At 51.7% G+C, this 21,254-nt stretch overlaps 1 protein-coding gene and 1 long non-coding RNA gene across 8 annotated transcripts in view; one reads left to right on the forward strand and one right to left on the reverse strand.

Moving 5' to 3' along the window:
- Positions 1-4,441: 4,441 nt before the first annotated feature.
- LOC116799469 lies at positions 4,442-5,994 on the reverse strand. The gene is made up of 2 exons (XR_004361064.1): positions 5,910-5,994; positions 4,442-5,476 (listed from the first exon to the last, which is right to left on the reverse strand). It is a non-coding gene; the product is annotated as an uncharacterized LOC116799469 (long non-coding RNA).
- A 347-nt stretch (positions 5,995-6,341) lies between these two features.
- The window catches only part of AAK1 (AP2 associated kinase 1), an 80,877-nt gene continuing 65,964 nt past the window's right edge, over positions 6,342-21,254 (forward strand). For 2 of the 7 annotated variants that reach the window (XM_032712619.1, XM_032712622.1), the window contains exons 1-2: positions 6,342-6,629; positions 6,725-7,019. In XM_032712619.1, coding sequence (XP_032568510.1) covers positions 6,857-7,019 — 163 coding nt within the window. In that variant the 5' untranslated portion in view covers positions 6,342-6,629; positions 6,725-6,856. The remainder of the gene's footprint in view (positions 6,630-6,724; positions 7,020-21,254) is intronic. The other 5 variants (XM_032712620.1, XM_032712621.1, XM_032712617.1 and 2 more) reach the window with 4 other exon arrangements.

Raw genomic sequence — 21,254 nt, forward strand, 5'->3', positions numbered from 1 at the left:
ACAAGAGCCCACTTGGACTTGGTGGCCCACAAGCCTTGGACAATGTAAGGGGAGACAGGAGTGAGCAGCGTGTGAAGAGCCAGGAGTCAAACTCCTTGTTTCAGGTGTGCTTCAAAGACAGGGGTGTGATCTGGGGGTGCTGTGCAGCACACAGGAGGGGATCCTGGCTGCTCTCACAGTTCCTCACACTGACAGCTCCCACAGCACCTCGGATGCTGCCGCTCTGGGCGCTCTCCCCACGCTGTCCCCCAGCACACACTGTGCTCACACTGGCCGAGGTGCCCACACGCTCTGCCTTCCTCCCACAGAGGAACTCCAGGCTGTACGTGGCCACCAGCCCAGTCTGCTGTTTTCTTTCATGCCCTGAAGCTATAAACAGCAGGGAAGGCAAACAGCCCAGGGCCATCACGGTCTGACTGCCTGGTGGGCTGCCTGTGTCCGTGGATCCATCCAAAGGGGGAGGGCAGTCAGCAAACACCTCCAGAGTGGGGTGAGGAGCACGATCAGGCACTTGTGGGGTGACACTTTTACCTTCAAAAAAGCCCCCTGCAGTCATAGAAGTTGTCCTTTGCTTTTGATCCTTGTGTTGTCCCACCTTCCACTGTTCAAAGTGAGCTGGGGAAATCAGGGCTGCTGTAAGGTCCCCAGCAGAGCCTGAGGCACAGGCTGTAGCAAAAGGCACACAGGAATCACCACAGGATCTAGGGCTGCCTGATGAGCCGTTGCCGTTACTCACTGGGAGGGCTGGAGTGCCTCCCTTGTGGAGACAGGCTGAGCTGGAGTTGTTCAGCCTGGAAAAGTGAAGGTTCTGTGGAGACCGGAGAGCCCCTTCCAAGGCCTAAAGGGGCTCCAAGAGAGCTGTGGAGGGCTTTGGACAAGGGCCTGGAGTGACAAGACAAGGGGGAATGGCTTTAAACTGACAGCAGGCAGGGTTAGATGGGATATTGGGAAGAAATTCTTGGCTGTGGGGCTGGTGAGGCCCTGGCACAGGTTGTCCAGAGAAGCTGTGGCTGCCCCATCCCTGGAAGTGTCCAAGGCCAGGTTGGACAGGACTTGGAGCAACCTGGGCTAGTGGAAGGTGTCCCTGCCCATAGCAGGGGGTGGGACTGGATGAGCTTTAAGGCTCCTCCCAACCCAAACCATTCCATGATTTTATGAATTATACTGTATGTTGTGGTATAGCCTGATTACATCAAGGACAAGAGACAGGCTAGAGCACTGCAGTTGCACTTATAATTATTTGTACAAACTGTAATGTATGTTCAACATCCTCTCTACCAAGACTAACTGATATCATTTAAGGCCCAGGCCTCAGGGCATTTGCCAGCTCCCTGGAGATGCTCAGTCAGGGAAACTCCCAGTGCCCTGTGGAGGCTGGATACTATTTGTGGTCCAGCCTGACCCCTCCTTCCCCAAAGCTGCAGGCTATGAACTGCTACACCACTGCTTCCTGCAGTCTTAAATGCATTATCAAACCAAAACTTCATTTAATGGGCTTAATGAATGTTTACTTTAATTAGCATACATACAGTTCTGAAGAGGAAACAAGTAGCTTTCACTTTTTTCTTCTTAATTAATATCTGCCTCTGTGTAGTTCTATCTTACTGCTCTGCAATGTGGCTGTAACCCAGCTCCAGGGGATGGAAACACCTCTGACTGCCCAGCTCAGGGCGGCTTCTAAGGCACACACACAGTCATTCCTTCAGGGAAAAGGGATAGAAACACTGGTTGATGCAGTGCTTGGAGCAAGGAAAAAAATGTTAAGCACAGGACTTGGAGCAACCTGGTCTAGGGGAAGGTATCCCTGCCCAAGGGGGGGGTTGGAATTAGATCATATTTAAGGTCCCTTCCAATCCAAACCATTCTGGGATTCTATGATCTTAACATGATGGATCTAGTGCTAAAAAGCAACACGAGCAGGGCTGCTGCACAGGAGCACACAAACCAGGAGCTGCCAGTTAAGCTCGTACATAGGACTTAGTTCTCCCATAGTCAGGGCAGCAACCAGCCTCATCAGCCACGCAGGGATCAGCTTGGCAGCAAGGCTAGAGCCTACCCAGAAAACCAAGGCAGACACACTGAGAAACCAGGGGGACTTACAACAGGGCACCAGAGCTCACCCAGCAAAGTCAAAATTCACAGAACACTCTGAGCTGGAAGGAATCCACAGGATCATCGAGTCCAACTCTTAAGTGCATTTACTTCCCATACAGGGATCAAACCTCTAGCCTTGGCATCCCCTGCATTTAAACAAAGGTCATGGTCGGTGGGCAAAGGGTGTGAGCAGAGCCAGGTGAGGCTGCCTGGGGCAAGGGGAGCCTGAGGGGCCACTCAGGACCCAGATACTTGAAACACAGCTGATAAATCCCTTCTCAGGGAGAGCCAACCTGCACGTTTCCCTTAGCATAACAACAGCTGCTTTAAAGAAGAGTGTGGAGTTGTGGTGCAAAGGGATGCTTCTTGGGAAACAAGGCTCTTTGTGACCCAGTGGTCCATCCTATGGATGTCAGTCCAGGCTATTGCATCTGACAGGCCTGCAGGGCTCAGTCAGTTCCATTATTTCCATGTGTGCCTACTCTATATTCATTTACAGGCCAGCACTGCCATTACCACTGGATGGAAGGTGTTGGCTTCCAGCTGCAGGAAGTGCACCCATTGCTGGAACCAGTGAGTATCTCCCACAAGGGCAAACAGGAGCACCAAAGAGGAGGAAACTTCCATTTCTTACACAGGAAGATACAGCTGTGAGTTTTGGAGTCTTTTTGTTCCTCTGCACAAATCTGAACCCAGCCAAATTCCTATTTCTGTGACAGCATGCTTGAGAACTGACCTTTTCTCGAGAGTGATGAAGAAGAGTGGTTTTTCTGGTCATACTGGTAGTGTTTAGGGGTCACTTGGACTTGGAAAGAAATGCTTGGATTCCAGAAAATCATGGGATAGAACAGTGGCTCTGCTCTTTAGCTGGTGAGAAGCTCAACAGATTTCTTTGCAGTAAATGTGTGTGTTTAAGGGGACAGAGAATCACAGACTCATTGAATGGTTTTGGCTGGAAGGGACCTTAAAGCCTCCAGTGCCACCCCCTGCCAAGGACAGGGACACCTTCCACTAGCCCAGGTTGCTCCAAGCCCCATCCAGCCTGGCTTTGGACACTTCCAGGGATGGGGCAGCCACAGCTTCTCTGGGCAACCTGTGCCAGGGCCTCCCCACCCTCCCAGGGAAGAATTTCTTCTAAATATCTAACCTAAATCTACCCTCTTTCAGTTTAAAACTGATATCCCTTGTCCTATCACTGGCTGCCCGTGTGACAAATCGCTCTCCCAACGTCCTTATCACGGTAAAAATAACTGGGTGATAAGGTTTAATTATTATGCGCTGAATTCAGGAAAATGTGACCGTTACTTTTTTTCCCCTGGACAGTTAACCGTCACCAAGCACAGGAAGCTGTGCCGGCTCTTTTCTATCTCGCTGCCGCTTCTCGAGCTCTCCAGAAGAGGCCAGTGTTGCCCTCGCCTTTCGGGGGCTGCAGGAAACCTTTCCAAGCGCGTGTTTTTATTTAGAAAACGCTGAGCTGTCTGGAAAGTTTGATGAAGAGGGATGCAGCTGTATTAATGTGCTTCTTCCTGGGGATTTGAATGCATTTTCTGTGCAGTGCAGGAGAAGCAGGGATCAGGGAGACAATGTGCAGGGAAGCAGTTCTGCTGACCACACCACTGGGGCTTGGGTATTTTAAACCTCGTGTCAAGGGATTTTAGCAGCTAAAGTTTGGTGTTTAGAATGGACTGTGTTAGTCAGAATGAGGCTCCTCTCTGCAGTGGGACAATTCTGGGAGCGCTCTGGAGCCGTTCCAGGCTCACATGGGAGGAGCACAGGCCATGTCTGTGCTGGCAGCCCCTGATCAGCTTTTTCACTAAGAGCTTTCAGGCTCAGTTCCCTCTGATCCCTGTGAAGGTCACTGGGATTCCAGCAGTGCAGCCGAGCCTCGTGCCTTCTGGAATAATGAATATCCTCAGCATCTGCAGCCGGGGATGGGCTCGGCTCCTGCTCCCCACAGTGGTCCCGGGTGGGGCTGGGGGCCGTGGGCTGAGCCCCAGAGCCCCGGAGCCCCAGCCGTGCGTGGGGCTGACACTGCATTGCACCGCAGGTACAGTTAAAAAAAGCCTCTTGGAGCCAGGGAGGAGGCTCAGCACTGCATCTGCAGCTCTCTGCACGCAGAGGCTTTTATCTGCTTCGGTTGGAAATGACTCATTTCCCTGTACTGCACAGAGATGCCCAATTTCCTTGGAAATTGTTCAGTTCTGCGGAGTCCCCAGAAATCCCCGATGATGGGACTCGGTTTTTGCACTGGGTGTTTTACCTCAGTCTTGAGAGATGCCTGGGGATCTTTCACAGGGTAGAGGAATTAAAAAAATAATAAAAAAACATGGATAGAAGCAGCCAAGACTTCACCCAGTTCATATTTATTCTGAAGGGCAAGTGAACCCTCTGTATTGACCACTGGAAATCCATCACAGAGCCCCAAACCACAAGCAGGTTTCATGAAGATTAAAGCCAAGCAGGTTTGATGAAGATTAAAGCCTGTCAGATGAAAAAGGACTGTTTTCACACATGTGTTGGCTGCCTGGCTGAAATGACTGCAGTTCCAGCTCTGTGCATTTGGGGTGTCTTGTACATGACACTTGGAAATGAGGTGCAGCCTGGAGCCACTCTGAAGCACCCTACGAGTTATGGGTGGCTAAAGGTGGTCAAGGAGGACTCTGAGGTCTGCAGGGTGGGCTGGTGGGCCCTTACCTACCAGAGCTGCTGAGGACAAGGAAGATGAAGAGGTGTAGCATTTACCCACAGTGAAGAGGCTCAGTGGCTCAGCAGAGAAACAACTGTACAGTGCCCTGCTGTTAGATCCAGGTGCTAAACAGCACCCCCAGCCTGTGGTAACAAATTCTACTTGCCTGTTCTGAGAGCCATACCCATCTTAAAAGTCATCAAACACCAGGGGACAAAACCAATTAGATCCATTTACAACATGCTGATCCAATCTCGTTGGCATTGCTGGAAGCCTGTGCCCAAAAGAGAGGCAGGATGAAGAAAAAGGGCCGTGTGTGTGGAAACTTTTTTGTCATCCCACAGTAAGCAGGCCTGGCCTGGGGACAGGGGCTGTCAGCAGGATGGCTGTAGTTATTACCATAATACAGGAAATAATAGTCACCGGGAAAATGGGAGCGTGCTTTCGTTTCCTCGTGTCCCAGCCGGAGGGAGGAAGGAGAGAGGTGCGTCATGGAGGAATTCCTCTGGAACCAAGAGCTCCTCGGGCTCTGTTAATCTGGGTCTTCCTTCTGAGAAAACCAATTTCTGCCATTTCAATGTTTCCCTCTTTTGTTTCAAATCCCAGCTTTGGTCTTCTCTGATGCTGGTGGAGAGGATTCAGCTGCTGTGGATGTCATGGGCTGGGAAAATCTCATGGGTTCTGAAGGAAAAAAGGCTGAAAAAAACCCAAAGTGGTTAAATTTAAAGGACATTTCACAAGATTTGAGCTAATATATACCTCTCCAAAGCTTAACCCAGGGGCTTTGGGCTCTGTGGATGAGCTGTGGGAAGTACTGGGGTGGGGAGGACATGTCATTTAACAGTCAATCCAAGGCGCAGGCTTTGCAAAACCAGCTGCCAGGTTTAAAACACTAAACACGTTCTGAGAGCTTGGAAAATCTCTCTTTATAGAGTTTTTGGGGATCTCAAACGAGGCAGCAGGGCCTGTGTGAGGATAAGCCTCGTGCTTCAGGTCAAAAACCAAGATGTCACAGCAATGGCCTTCTATTACTATATCACAAAACCACCGAGTTTAGCACATTATTTCAAAACCAAACATAAACCAGCCGCCACCAGGCAAAGCGCCAGCGCGGGCCGTGGATGCTCACGGACAGGACTCCTGCACCCATCCCTCGCGGCGAGGGGGACACCCGTCCCGCGGGGCCCCTCCGCTGTCCCTGGGGCCGCCGTCGGGCCCGGCCCGGCCCGGCCGCTCTGAGGGGCGACCCCGGCCCGGGGGCTCCTCCACGGCCCCGCCACACAGCGCCCCCTGCCGGCCGCGGGGCCGCGGTGCACGCCGGGAGCTGTAGTCCGCGCTACGCTTAGAGCGCCCCCCCGCCTGAGCCGGAGAACTACCACTCCCAGCGTGCTTTGCGCGGGGGCCGCCATCCCGCCGAGCCCCCGCTCCCCCCGCGCCGCGCTGTGGGGCGGGGGTGCCCCGCGCTGGGGGGCTGCGGGCCGGGCCGGGCGGGACATCCCGGGCCGGGGCACCCCGGGACGGGACACCCCCGGGCAGCGGCACAGCCCGCGGCGGCGGGGCCCGGCCCTGCGGCTGGCGGAGGCGCGGGGGCGGTGCTCCCGCCGGCAGCCGGGACTTCCTGTGACGGCCCGTTTCGTGGTCGGATGGGGCCGGCGGGGGGCGGCGGCGGGGTCGGTCCCTGCCCGCGTCCCGCTGCTCCCTGACGGGCTCGGTGGCCGTCGGTGACGCCGCCAGGCAGCGATGCGGGCCCCGGGCCCTGGCGGCAGCCGGCCCCCGCCGTGAGCCAGCCGGTGGGGCTGCGCACGCCGGCCCCGCGGGGCGCATGGAGGCTCCCGCCGCCCGCTGCGAGGTACCGGGCACGGGCGCTGCGGATCGCGGCTCCCCGCGGGTCGGGGGTCCCCGCGGGGGTGTCGCCGCCCCCCGTCACCCGCTGTGCTTTTGCAGGTGTGAGTCCCCCGAGGACAGCGCGGCGCGGCCCCGCCAGGAGGGCGGCCCCGGGGCCCCTCAGCAGAGCCGGGAGGGGCTCGGCACTGACACCGGCATCGCCCCCAGCGCCGGAGCCGCCGCCTCTGAGACATGAAGAAGTTCTTTGACTCGCGCCGGGAGCAGGGCGGCTCCGGGCCCGGGTCGGGCACCAGCGGCGGCGGCGGCGGCAGCAGCGGCCCGGGCAGCGGCTACATCGGCCGGGTCTTCAGCATCGGCCGGCACCAGGTCACGGTGGACGAGGTGCTGGCGGAAGGTGAGCCGGGCGCCTCTCGGAGCGCTCTGCCTGCGCTGCTTTTCCCTGCCCCTTTGGCTCCCCAGGCTGGGAAGGGAGGCCTTGGCCTCTCCCGGCCACCCCGCCTCCCCCTCGATTCCCGGGTCCCCGAATATTTCATTGTCCTTGGTGGAATTGCAGTCCAGTGGCATCTCCGAGCTGACGTTTCTGGTCTTCTCATGTGTAAATACAGTGCGGGTTTGCTAGATTTGGTTTTTTTTAATGCTTTAGAAATCGAGGGGATTTCGAAGTTAATCGTTTCCCACCTCTCCTAAAGTGGGAGCTAAAAAACCCAAACAGACCTCAAAACCATCAAATGCTTTGGTGCAGAACAAGGTGCTGTAAATAATGAAAGCAGTGGCCTTCACTCTTTAACTTTTTTCAGTTGTTACCTCCTCTCCTACCTTAAGCAGGGAGGATTATAGGCTGGAGTCAATTCCTGGTAGCTCTGTCATGCACATAGGTAGGCTGTGACCTGGGATGAGGGATTTCTATGCGTGGGGGGTTTCTGCAAGGGGAAGTGCTGATCCCAATTGCTGTATTTTTCCCCCCAAATAAAACAGTGGAAGAACTAAAAATGAGCCGTGGGGATTACAGAACTCATGACATGTGCAGCCCTTGCAGTGCAGCAAAGCTGCTGGTGGCATTTGTTTAATTGTAACCAGCTCTGCTGCTTCAACTATCATTTTGCATTTCATTTGTTGGGGCTGTGAGGAGCCTCCTGGCTGGCTCTGGCTGGTAACCTTAGCCTCGACCTTCAGAGAGATGTTGGCCTCCTTAGCCCTGCTCCTGGTCCCTCCTGCAGCATCCTGGGCCATTTCAGTCAAAATAGTGTTTTGTTTTGAGCCGGTGATTGCGAAGGAGAGGGGAGCTGCTGTGAGAGAGCTGAGTGGGAGGACCTGTGTTGGCTTCTACAGAAAGAGCCCTAAAATGGAAAAGGGACTCTGTGTACGCTACCAGTGTTCAGGTTTGTAAGAAGTCACCACAGCGTGCAAAAAAATAGGTCTGTGACCATCTTTCAGGCGTGATTTCTGATGCGTTCTGCTGAGAGGAGCACTGAAACCAGGCTTTTAACTAGTAACTGTAGTGATTTTATTTTTTTTTCCTGAAATTTGCATTGTAGGTTTGCCTCGGCTGGTATTTCCAAGGCCCTTTTGGCCCTGGAAGCTCAGGAACTACACGAGCTAAACCTGAGGAGCTGTCAGAGTCTTTTTTTAATGCGGGGTGGCCTCATCCTGGTAACATAGGAAGGCAGAGGCTGTTTGTGCTGATGAGTAATCTGCTGGCAGGTTCTGCCCCGTGCTGACAGCACCGGGGAGCGGAGCCCGTGTGTCACCGGGCCCTCCTGCTCTGCAGAGGTGGAGGTGGAAGCACAGATTGCCTGGAAGAGGTTCCTCCCCTCCCTCCTCGCTGTCCTGGAGGAGCTGCTCCCTGGGGGGGCTTTTCCCTGCCACTCCTGGTTTCTTGGCTGGCCTCTGGGATGGAGCACGGCCTAGGCTTGGCTGCAGCTCCTGGATCCACACAGGCTGAGCAAGGCCTGTAATACAGGTGCTGAGATCTGTTCCTGCGAGGCAGAGGAAGTTCTTGTGGTGAAATGGGCTACACAGGTGTTGTCCTCACATTTAGACTCTGCTGTGGGCAGTCTGAAGTCCTTCTGCATGCTGAGTGAAGCCTCCAAGGGGACAAGAGCAAGGTGGCTTTGTGGGTTTGCAGCTTGTCACCTTTTGATGGGAACAGAGAGGTGAAAATGCCATTTCCTCTGTAGGAAAGGGAGGTCATCTGGGGAGGCAGAAGTGCTGCAGCTCTGCATACGTGTGCCTGAGAGCTGGTGAACAGCTCCCTGACTCAGCTGGAGGCCTGGGGAGCTCGAGGGCAGCCTGGTCCCTGCGCTCCTGACGTCTGAATCCGCGGCTGGAAAACCTCTTTGTATCTGCAGTGGTGCTTCAGCAGTTTTGAAAAGGCAACTTGTGAGCTCTTGGCTATTTCTGCTAAAAGGAAAAGTCCCCTGGGAAGGACTTTGTAGGAGGAGTATCCTGTCTGGGAAGGAACACCTCTGTCCCCGTTGCTTTAGGAGGCAGAGGGGAGGCCTGTGTTTTGGTGCATAAACGAGGTGCAAAGTGGCTTCAAAGAAGGAATCTCTGAGATGATGGTGGATGGTGTGGGGGAGACTTGAGTTCCATGACTGAGGAACTGGTTGAACCAGAACTTTCGGAATGGCAGTGTTGGGATTTCCCTCTCTCTGTCAGAGCTGTGCCTGGTCACCCTGAATTCTGCTGAGCAACCCTGCTGCCAGGGGTGTGCCCTGCCTGGGGTGGAGGCCTGGATGCAGCAGCAGCGTGTGCCAGGTGGCAAATGGCTCCACGTGCTCGTTGGCTCTGCATAGATTCCCCAAAATATCTGCTGTGAGTGCACCCCCACCCTGACAAATAGTTGTGTCGGTTACTGCTTTCCTGGGCAGGGAGAATCATTCCTTCCTTGGGAAAAAGAAGTAGATGGAATACATAGAAGGAATTTGAGTGATTGGCTGTGGTGTTGAGGTACCCGTGAATCAGTGGGGTTTTTTACAGTGTGTTGCAATAGGTGACTCCCAGTTGAGTCTTTGTAGCTGTCTTGCTCTATATTAGCACGAATAATCTCTTAAAATTCCCCTCAAAGTTTGCACAGGGATTGACTGCTATGGGAGGTCAGTGCTGCTGTCCTTGGGGTCTGCGGGGGCAGGGTTAAAGCCACACAGTGAGAGGTGGTGTTACCTCAGAGGTGAATACCCAGGAGCTGCTGGAGTGTGTGGGTGAGTGGGGCTGCTGTCTTGCTGTTTTGTTATGAAAAGAAACCAAAACAGTGCGATCAAATCAGATGCTGCTCTTTGTTTCCGCCTGTGTGTAGGGAGAAAAAAACCAAAACAACAAAAACCCACCCCCAAACCCCACACTGGAGTTGTAAGGTCAGTGTCTGTCTGAGAAGGATCAAAGAAACATTGAGAGGGATGTTGCCATAAATCAGGAATTTGCTAAGGAGTTTGAGGGATGTGCATGTGTGGCAAAGTACCACAAGCCATGGGTACTCCTGAGCTAAAGCAAGGTGGGGATTGCCCCAGTGTCCCATTTTTGAGGGGAGGCTGTGTTTTGTGTGACTCTGTGTACTCACAGTATTGTAAGAGAGTGCTGAGCTGACCCAAGGTGTGTAAGTGCTGTTGGGGCACATGTGTGAGCAGGATTTTGGTTGTCTCGCTCTGCTTCTAGCAAAAGGTGCAGGCCGCGTTTCTTCATGTCTGTGAAAAGTCACTTTTAAAATTAGCAGTATCTTTTCTGAAGGTCTTTTCCCCTGGAAGTGTGTAAGTAGGGGATTCAGGTTTAATGATTGTCAAATATCTCACTGAAGCTTTTCACATTCATGCCTGTGTGCTGCCTGCTAGTGTAGATTTCAAAGCTTTTAATGGCAGACATTATAAACTAGTGCAAAGTCAGCTTACATTTGCCAGCTGTGTTTTTTCCTCTGTATTGAAAAGAAGGACATGGTGGGAATGTTTCATCCTGACTTCCTTTGGCAGAGCTGCAGGCCAGCAAAGGCTGTGAGTGCCCAACCTGTGCCTGGTGGGCAGGGGGGTCCCCTGGGCTGCCTAATTGTGTGGTTGGGCTGTTTGCAGGGGGCTCTGCTGACCCCTGCCCAGCTCACCCTTAGGGCTTCCTCCCCCTGCACTGCTGTGACCTGAAGTCACTAAAATTACACCTGACCTTCTTCTGAAATAATCACACTTTAAAAGAAACCCCATCTGAGGTAAATTGTGCAGATTTTTGTGGTCCTCGGCCCAATTCCAGTGTGGTTGGGTTCAACATGTTGCTTTGAAGTGCATTTTGCGAGTTTTTGCTTTCTAGCTTCAGCCGAGGGCCAGCTGCTAATCAGCTGACCAGTGACATTTGGATTAGGAATTAAACTGTTTCTCCTCTTGCAATGGGCCATGTGATTTTTATTTTTTTATTTTTCTCCCCGTTGCTTTTCCTGTGTTCCGTGTGAGGCAGCACATGTACCCTGTGCTCTGCACTGCTGGGTGAGATGTGGGATCCTCTGTGTTCCTGCAGTCTGGTTTTCTGAGGGTACAAGCCCTCAAGGCAAATTTGTGAAGAATCCCAAGGGAGTTATTTGGTAAACGTCGAGGTCTCCCAGGTGTTTTGGTGCTTTCAGCAGCACAGCTTCTGCTGGGACAGCGTGTGCCGTGTCCTGAGATGTAATCAGGGAGGAAAAGCAGGTGTTAGTGGATTTAAGTGTGTAAGGAGGTGTGTAGCCCAGAGACTCACATGGCCTGGCCTGGCCTGGCCTGTGGGCTTTGTGCAGCGTGTCAAAGAGGACGTCTGGGGTCGTGCCTGGGGTGGCTGGTTCCTTCCATGAGAGCTGGGGTAGCTAAGAGCACATTTAAGGGCAGTGTCAGCCCGGTGCAGTCATGGGAGGGTGAGTCCTCTGCAGTCAGCAACCCAGGAAGGAACCTTCCCTGATAAACCAGTTTGTAATTCAAGCAGTCCTGCAACAGCCTTATGAAGTTGTTGGTATCAGAAAGCTTAGTTTTGGGATTCTGGCTGGGGGAAGCACAGGGTTTAACTCTCCAACTCTGGTCTTGCAGAAGTGTCCTAGAGGTTAGAAACAGGTTGCTGTTGTCTGGTTGCAACACCAGCACTGACATTGTGAGTCTCAGGAGAACGGGTACTGCCATGATGTTTTTATTGTGTCTTGGGCCTTCTCCCCTTTGTGCAGGAGCTTGTCAGCAGCTGAGGAGAGCAGGTGGGAAGTTACAAATGTGCTGAAGACAAGCTGGAATCCACTTTGGATTTAGCACTTGCTGCCTTCCAAGCTCACCCACCTGCATTAATCATGACTAATAAGGCATCAGGACTGACTAGGTGCTGCACACTGGCACTGGGAGCTGCTTCCTTTGAAGGTGACTTTTTTCAGTGAAAACAGTGGTTTTTGGCCAAGCTGAGGCTGTGCCCGCTGGAAGGGCAGTGTGCCAACTGCAGGGTTTGTGCTGCTTCTCTGGAAAGTCACAACCAATTTGCCCTCACTTGTATGAAGTGTTTACTTGTGTTCCACATGTGGAAGGAGACGAGAAGTCTCTGAGGAGAACATGCCATAAGCAAACTCAGTTTATGGAGGAGTTGTCTCTTGATAAGGAGAAGTAACTGGATAAATAAGTTTCCCAGGAAAGGCTGCCTGCCTGCTTTCTTGGATGGGGGAAGCACAGGATGTCCTTGTGGTGGTACCGGGCTGGAAGTGTGCCTCCTTGGATCACATACTGACTGCTGTACTTTGGGAGTGTGGGAACAACACTGACAGTGATTTACAAGCACAGGGAAAAGATCTGGAAAGGCTTAAGTGAGGCACTGCAAGGTAATTCTCTCTCACTTGTGGCTTTTTATCATTATGGAAACTTTCTCCTTTGGTAGGAGGTCCAGGAATTGCCACGGAGCACAGTGAAGGTTATTGTTGGCTGCCTCCAGGGTGATGCAGCAGAGTGGAGGCACAGGGGAGCTGCTGCAGCTCCTCCAAGGTGAGGAGCTCTCTCTGCCCAGAGTGTCTGAGCCCTGGCACAGCCTGTGCACTTGTCCTTCCACCCCTTGTAGGGCTGCTGGGAACTGAGATAGGAAGGTGAAGCAATGCAGAGCATGTGTGGCCAAGTCAGGAGTTGATCTCTGGCCTTCCAGACTGGGTGCTTTAATTGCAGTCTGTGTTTCCTCTCGAATGCTGCCTCTCTGTGATTTCAGTGGACATGCTCTTGGCACACTTGTGATTTGGGTGTAAATTTGCTTCTGCTCTGTGGCAGAAGCCCTGCTGACACCAGGACCCTGGGCCATGTGTCACAGGATTGGATTAAAGACTTTTTTTGGGACAGGATGCTCATAGCATCTGGTTTGCTTCATGATTTTGCAGAAACAAATAACGTACCAGCGACGGGTGATCTCATAGATTAAAAATAAAGCCATCAGCAGTTGAGTTCCCCGAGCAGAGACTGTGTGTGCATCCCCTCCAGCTGAGCTGGGAGCTGGCTGTGCTGTGGTGAGGACAGGGACAGGTACAGCTGATCTCCATTACCTGTTAGAAACATTCTAGCTTTACTTTGGTGATCACAGAGCTGTATTGGTGACCCCAAAGTGTGCCTGTGTGAACTTCAAAAGCAATCTGGCATGCTGTTCTCGAGGGTGTGATTGCAAAATGCAGGACCTTCTGAAGATCTCTAATAGCCCAGCTGTTGTTCAGATGATATCTTAGCTTGTATCTCCTTCTGTAAGGGAATTGAGGCTTGCAAGGCTGACATGTGCTTTGCTGCACAAGTGGTAGCAGTAAAATAAACTCAGGCTTGTCTCAAAGCAGCACTGAGTGCTCCGTGAGGACACGATGTGGCTGCTTCCTGTGGGCAGTCTCTGAACACTGGTCTGTTGGAAGCACCAGAGCAAGCCTTGGTTTGGTGTTGAATACCTGTTTTGTGACTTCACTGCTATCCTGGGTTATATGTGGGAGTTGTGATCAAAACTCAGACTTCAGGTTTGCAATACCTAAAATGAACACAAACCATCAGTGCTGATGTGAGAAGCACAGAAGTGCAGATCTGTTGCCTTACGTGCTCGACCTCCCTGCTAAGTCAGTGCTACTTTAGTTACCTGTCGTGAACCTGTGAAGGATTAATTGATTCTGACTTGGGAAGTGCTTCAGCCGTAAGGACCTTTTCTCTGGCACTGAGCTGCTGCTTGGGAGGAGGGAGCTGGATCGATGGGAAATCCTCACTTATGGCTGCAGTGTGTCCACAGGAAGGTTATTTGTGGCTGCTGTTGACCCTGGCTCTGGTCTAATAACTCTTAATGACCTTTGGCAAGAAGTGTCTAATGCCAGGGTTATGCAAATGGAGGGTGGCATGAACAATACAGGGAGATTGTTAAAGAAACGTCTTTTGGAGTTAGGAGAGGGATCTGTGGAAGCTCCTGTGTGAGTGCGGATACTCAGGTGCTGACACACCTGCCTTTTTACCCAGTTTTTGTAGCGGCTCTCCTTGGACAGGCATTCGGGTGGTGGGGAGGGAGCAGATGAATAACAAGATGAATAACCAGCCCTGAATAACAGCACAACCTGGCAGGAGGTGTTGGGTGGAGGGAAGAGGCAGCGCCGTGGCTCCTTGGGTAGGGGCAGGATACACCAAGGATGGCTCAGGGGCTGGGATGGAAAGGTTCTCTCTGTAGGATCCTTGTTGCTGTGATGAGTTCTGCCAATGTCCCATTAGGCAAGCACACACCTGAGAGGAGCTGCTAACCTGGGATGTCTCCGTGCCTTGCTCCGCCCTTGCAGTGAGGTGCTGCCAGCAGGATGATGTCCCTGGCCTCACTGGGAGCAGCTGATGTGGCCTCAGCTGGTGTGCACTGGGTATTCCCTGGGAATTCCAGCCAGTGCTGCTGCCCAGGGCAGTGTGTTCCCACTGGAGCTCTTTGGTGGCTGTGTGTTTGTCACAGGCCTTGCACAGGATAGTCGAGGTGGGATGACACAGGAGGCCAGCCCCAGCTGTCAGCTGGTGAGATCCTGCTGGTTCTTATGTTGTTTGGTTTTTATTGGTTGTGTTTGTAAGGTAATAAAGGAATGCCTGGCAGAGCACTGATGTGGGGATTGTGGGGTGGCAAAGGATGAAGGAGGGACAGTGGCAGAGGGAAGGGGCAGTACACAGGTCAGATTTTGTCCTGAGGTCCTTGAGTGCATGTTTTTGGCAAGAAAAAAAATCTGCTGAAAGTCAGAGCCTTTGCTTTGGTCTTTACCTGTTGCTTTTGAGTTAGAAGATGTACTTGGGTATGAGAATGTGAGTTTACCCTTCTGTGTCTGTGCCTGGTTACCAGTCGTAGTTCAATCTGTTGAGCTGTGTCTGCTCCCTGGAGAACAGGAGGACCCTGTGGACGAGGTGTCACAACCTGTGGTTCTGTGTGTGGCTGTTCCTGTCCCCTCTCTGCAGAGCAGGGGGGAGGGAGCCTTACCAAATTACTGTACCGATGAGAAGCCATGAAGATGTAGTGATTTGATAAGAGCGGTGTAGGAGAGCAGTGACAGAGCCTTGTATTAAATGCAAATGTAACTGATTGGTGTTTTAACCACGGGGTCATTAATATTCATGTCACCATAGTATCCAGGAACTTGTGTCAGGGACCAGGGCCCTGTGTCACAGAATGCAAAGGCAGAACAAAGCCTGTCCATGCTCCTGGGAGATTCCTGGCCCTTCCCTGTGCCTGCTGAGGCTCAGCCCTGTGTTTGGTACCAAAATCCACTTGAGTGCTGCTGCCGTGGAGCTGCTCAGAGAGAGCTGTGAGGTGCCAGCAGCTGTGACCACACAGCTGAGCACGGCAGGAGAGCTGACACACGGGATCTGCTGAAGGTCTGGTGTTGTTCAGAGACCACAGCAAACACACCAACTCAACCTTGCTCACCCAGCGTTCAGCAGAACATGTGACAGGATTAAATGTATTGGATTTTTGTAAAAATTAAAATGATGCTATTTTTGGAGGGGGACAGATGGTGGTTTTCTACCTTTTGCTTTTATTTTAAACTTAACAGCGTGAGAAGCCCTGACATTGTACCTTTGAAACTTTTTCTGCTGCTGAGCAGGCTGGAAATGCATTCATTGATATATTGCATGTAAGTTGGGATTCGTTAGCAATTATTTAAATTCATTCGAGCTGATGAATTAAATCCCTGATGGTTATGGGGTTGGTGAGTAACAGTCACAAGACTGCAGGTTCTGGACCCCTGCAACCTTTTCCTGTTCCTGGACATCTGACAGATGAACAGACAAATGTTCATATCCCTCCTTCCTCACCTGTGGGAAATTCAAAGCCCTGCTTCACGTAGGGCTGACTTTTACTTCTTTAAATGCTGAGTGATGGATACTGTCTGCTCCTGGCTGTACCTGGGGGTTTAAATTCCCTGAGGGCTGTCTGGTGGGATAGTAGATACCTCTCTCCATGCTTGGCATGTACTGAGGAGTTGAAAAGTTCACAGCTGTCTTCAGGGGTCGATTTGCAAATGCTCTTCCAGAGGAGTGTGATGTGGTCCTTAAGCTGTGTTTTCCTGTTACTCAGGGAGATGGCACTTCTGTGGCTCACGGGTATTATACCTGTAGTTACGTGGGAGACCTGGAAAGGCTGGAATCTGGGTTCCTGGGTTTAAGCAGAAGAAACTGGTTTGAGACAAACCTCCATCCACTGCTGTGAAGCTCTTCCAGTATCCTGTGAGCTGGAAGCTTGGGCTCTTGCTAGAATGTGTGTGTTTGGGTGTCTCCTGTGGTTTTCGTGCTGCGCAGGAGGGATGTCTGGGTGCTGCCATAGTAATCAAAATTCCTAAATGTCGAACTTCCCTGTTGCCACGAGCATGGATCCTTGCATAATTGCTTCCCAAATGGAGTGTGTTGTTACCATGGCACTCCAGGTCTCCAGGAGCCTGCTCTGCCTGCCCCTTGTGAGTCCTGTTCAAAACCAGCCCCAGCCCTGGCCTTCATCTTGCTTTCTCCTTCCCCTGCACCTCCAGCTACAACCTGCTCTCTGCTCCACTAATTTGGCTTTTCCTCTCCTCTCCTGATGTGATTCACCGCTTCCTTGCCTTTCCAGGGAAGCTTTTCAGCTGCCTGCAGTTGCTGCAGCTTCTTGCTGGCTTTGCAGTTCCAGCCGTGCTCACTCCGAGCCCGTCATGCTCCGCAGCATGTTGATGCCAGTGCTAATTTCACTTGGAGATGAACAAGGGCTCAGATGCTATTAGCAGCTGCTTGGAATAATAGCAGCTGAAATGTGCTTTTTAAAGGGCTGACTGATAACTAAACAAATGATTCCTTTTCAGGTTTTTTTAAGCTGTGAGTTATTCATGACCCATTAATTTTTTTTTTTCAGGCTTACAGTGTAAGTTCAAGGACTAAAATTGTCACAATAGAGAGGGACTGAGTCTGCCTTGCCAAGTAATGTGTTTGGAGGCAGCGTGTCTTGCTGCAGAGTAATAAAACAGTGTTCCATTAGCTTTGGGTTTCCGAGTCAGCCTGTCAGGGGGGAGTGGAGTGGATGCACATGGCTGGAAAGCAGAGCACATGCCCAGCAAATCTCCCCACGTGAACACCTAAACGTGCTTCCTGCTGTGACAGCCAGGACAGCTCCATTGCCTCCAGTGAGCTGCTGTTTGTTATGAAATTGCTGTCACAGATACTGCAAACACTGGAGACTTTAATGCCCCTAAATTGGGGTGTCTGGGCTGTGCCCTGCTGGTGTTCTCGGAGGTGGGCAGTGCCAGGCTATTGCTGCCCTTGGACTGGAGCTTCTGGAAAGGGAAATGCAGAGTTAATGCACAGACTGAATCTTGCCCACTGATTGTTTCACTGAATGGCAGAGATTAATTTCCTGCCCCCTCACACCCCTTCTCCCCTCCTTTCCCTGCTATATTATGATTTCCAGCTTCCCCTTTGTCTTTCCCCTGGCACTGGCTGGGAGTTGCAGGGGGATCGTGGAGGGCAGAGGAGCGGCTCGTAGAGGTCTGTGATGAGATGGGGTCCTAGAACATGGAAAGAAATGAAGCTGAATGGCTTAAAATCAGCTCTATCAAAATAAACCCCCAGAGCAGTGAGGAGAGGCAGTTAAGCTTTTCCCGTGTTATCCATGCTGTGAAAATGCCTCTGACTGTATAAATATTTTGTGTCTGTTCGCTGTTGAGAGCGTCATAGCTAATGAACTAAACACCAACTCCCAGAACTGCCACAGTCCCTCGACAGCCAGTCTTGCTCTCCTAAAATGAGGAGAGGTGGAGGCCCTGCTTGTGTTCTGTGTCGGAGGAGGCTCCTGGTTGTGTTATTTTGCACAGCTCAGGCCCTCGTGGCGGGGCTGCCACACCAACATTACCAATGACGCTCTGCCTGTTTAAAGGGAGAGGGTGGAGCCTGTAAATCTAAATCCGTCCTGTGGTGGCCTAGATATGGCAGCAGTGACACTAAGCAAAGGCCCTATAATTGTGTTGGTAATATTGGATAATCACATTAGGATTCTCAGCTATGGTAAATCTGTGTAGGGCTGACTGTGGACCTGCTTTCCCTTGGCTGAGAGTCTGACCCACGACCTCCACGTAAGCTTGAACCTGGAGAGAGGTCCTTTGCTCTGTTAGATGTGCTGGATGTTAAGTTTGCCTGGTGGTGTTTAAAGCCTGAAGCTTAGGCAGTGCTTCAGCTGCTGCTTGCTGGAGTCGGGAGCGAGAGGGGTTTGTGAAAAGCAGGGCTTTGCCTGAGCTGTTTTGCTCTGTTGGAAGCAGATCTTTGCCCTGATGGTGTGCGTTGTCCAATGCACTCTGGAGGAGTCTTTGTAGCTGGTTACTTGTTTTTTTCCCCTTTTTCTTCCCCCCCTCCCATTAAATCCCAGTTGCCTTTTGTGTGGGGCACCAGGCTGGCACAGATGCTGGGCTCCCGGTGCCCAGGGAGCTCGCTGGGCATGGGGCTGCTGAGGGACTGCTGCTGGCCAGCCAGGGAGACTCCTCTGTGCTCTGCTTCTGAGCCAAGAGAACAGGGAAACTGCATTGTTCGTGTGCAAATTCACTTTGTGGAGATCACATTCTTTCCAGCTCTGATGTGAGCTCCATGGAGAACTTCTTGCTGCTTAAAATGGTTATTACTGGGGGGAGAGTGTGGAGCCTCTTGCCTAAACTTTGAGACCTCTGGGGCTGAAGGGCTGCACGTGTGTTTCTCTGCCACAGACTGTGTTGAACAGTGAGTTTATGATCTGCTCTGCTCAGAGTTGATATGAGTATGGACCAGGCGAGCACAGACTCCACCCTGATTCCCCAGCACTGCTTTCCTCTGACAGGGATGAAGCCTGGGAAGCCCCAGCCTTTGCTAGGAGGAAGCAAGCTGTGAACATGCTCTGCAAAGAGGGAAGGGGAGCTGGTGATTTGCCCAGCAAAGTTTGAATATTCTTCAAGAGTTTGTCCTATGCCAGAGGGATGCTCTCCTTGGCTGGCTTGACACACAACCTGTACCTGTATCCCTTGTATAGTTTCTTGAACTAAAATATCATTAGAAACATTTATAAAATAGGAGCTGCCTTTCCTGTAAATTCAGTTTAGCTCTGAGCTCTCCTGACTTTTTACAGTTGTCACTGTTACAATCTTCCTTTGAGTATGATCACTGTGAAATTCCTGATCTGGTTGCAAAAATACCTTCTTAGCTAATTTTCCATCTGGGGAGATGCAGGTTTCAGCTGATTCTCCTGATACTGTGCCCGTTTCAGGTTTCCTGTCATGAAATACTGGGTGTCCTTCATGCTTTATCCAGCTGCCATCTACTTCCCCAGAGCTCTGGACCTCTGATTCCCTCCTACAGCCACTTAAAATGGGCAGGACAGGGGTGCAACATGAGTGACTGTGGCCATTGCTCCTTACACAGACGAAGCTCTTCCAGCTGGACTTAGTGATTTGCCTTCTTTCTTTGCCCTCAAGATAACTCTTAAATGTTCAGACTATTTAAATGGTGGTTGATGTTTCAAGATCTGATTTGATAAGTTTCCCAGAGCAGTTTTATCTCCACTCCAGGATGCAGCCTGTTAAAGTGCTGTTTAGGGGCAGTGGAAACAGCCTAGAGGAACAGATGAACCCCCAACTGAAAGCTCAGTGAACCACCCAGGAGCTGCACTGATTTTTGGTTTAGGGGTGTTTCTCTCCCTGCACAGGTGAATATGGGGAGGTCAGACACTGAGAGCTGGACCTTTCCTCTTGGAAATGAGCACAGAGAGCTTCCCAGGGACTGCTCCTGTGCATGAAAGGTGGTTTGTGGTACTTTGTTTTCTGTAATCTCGTTTGTTTTGTAGCTTTTAGGCCTGTATGGACTGTAAGGACTTATGTCTTGGTAGTTTAGAGCCCTGAGCTGAAGGAGACCCTCTTCAGGACTGCCCAGAGGACCCCTCTGTGTACCCTGTAGAGATGAGACGAGTGGGTTGTGTTCCTGACATGGAGAATTGCTTCAAATCCTGCTCTGGGAGATGCTGGGACAGGCCTTTAGATTGAAGCAGTCCCTTAAACTTGGCACTGTTATGCTTTAGATAAGTCAAGTGACTTAAAAAAATACAGCAAAAAACAAGGAAGTAAAGCTTGTTATTTCCTTTGAGGTAGAAGATCTGGGTTGAGGGAGGCCCTGTTTAGTTTAGCGTTATTATCTGCTGCTCTCAGCTGCTGGCGGGGGATGAGGGTTTGTTTTGTTCTTGTTCAGAGCTGGCCTCTGGTTTATAACACACATGTACACAAACACACACACTGTTTAGAGACATCTGGGTGTAGTAAGAGCGGGAGATGCACAGTCAGGCCCTCCTGGCTGTGCAGAGCCTGCTGCTGTTGTCTGTGTGGTGTGTCCTGTGTCACCTCTGTCCCCATTGCCTTCTGCCGAGTCCTGCAGTCCCAGTGGCACCTGTGGGTCTGTGTGTGAGCCTGTGGCTGAGCTCCCCCGTCACTGCTTTGTGCATCAGCCTGCAGGCTGTTGGCACAGCCTGGGTGAAGGACAGCCTGATTTTGGGGTCTGGATCATGAGAAGCAAGCCCCGGTGATGTCCGTGTGTTCCTGAGACACGATGCAGCCTCCAGGACAGGCTCAGTGTTCTCTGTGCGTGCAACTTGAGGGTGAATAATCTTCACTTATATGGATATAAAATAACATGTCAGTACCCAAATGCAACCAGAGGATTATGGAATTGGGTGGGAGAGTGAGTCATAGGCACTAATTAAATCCCAAACCCCAAGTGTCGTGTCATTCCAACGTGTAGTACTAAACCAGCAAAATGCACACACAAAGGAGAACATCAGTACAACCACCACTGCTCTGAGTCCCTCTAGTCTTTGTGCTGGGTGATCTGGAAAAGACTGGATAGCATGCCTCCAGATACCCAGAAGAGGGGTGGAGAAGGGACTGGTTTTAGTTTGTTGATGTCTGTGGCGTGTAGGGTAAGAATTTGGTTGAAATCAAGTCAGTGGAGAGTTTGGTGACACTGTGGTGGTGACAGGGTGACAACACCCCAGGAATAAACTGCCCAAGAGCATGTGGAGAGTGTGAGCAGAGGGTGAAAGATGTGCTAGGAGTGACTGGGGAGCGAGAGGCCGAGTCAGGTGAAATCCTGTGCCAGGGTGACGTGGTGACACTTCCAGCGTGGCCTGTGTGGCTCAGAGAGCCTGGAGAGGGTGAAATGAGGCTGGGGAAAGCCTC

The sequence above is a fragment of the Chiroxiphia lanceolata genome, chromosome 28 (genome assembly GCF_009829145.1).
Source record: "Chiroxiphia lanceolata isolate bChiLan1 chromosome 28, bChiLan1.pri, whole genome shotgun sequence".
NCBI lineage: Eukaryota > Metazoa > Chordata > Aves > Passeriformes > Pipridae > Chiroxiphia > Chiroxiphia lanceolata.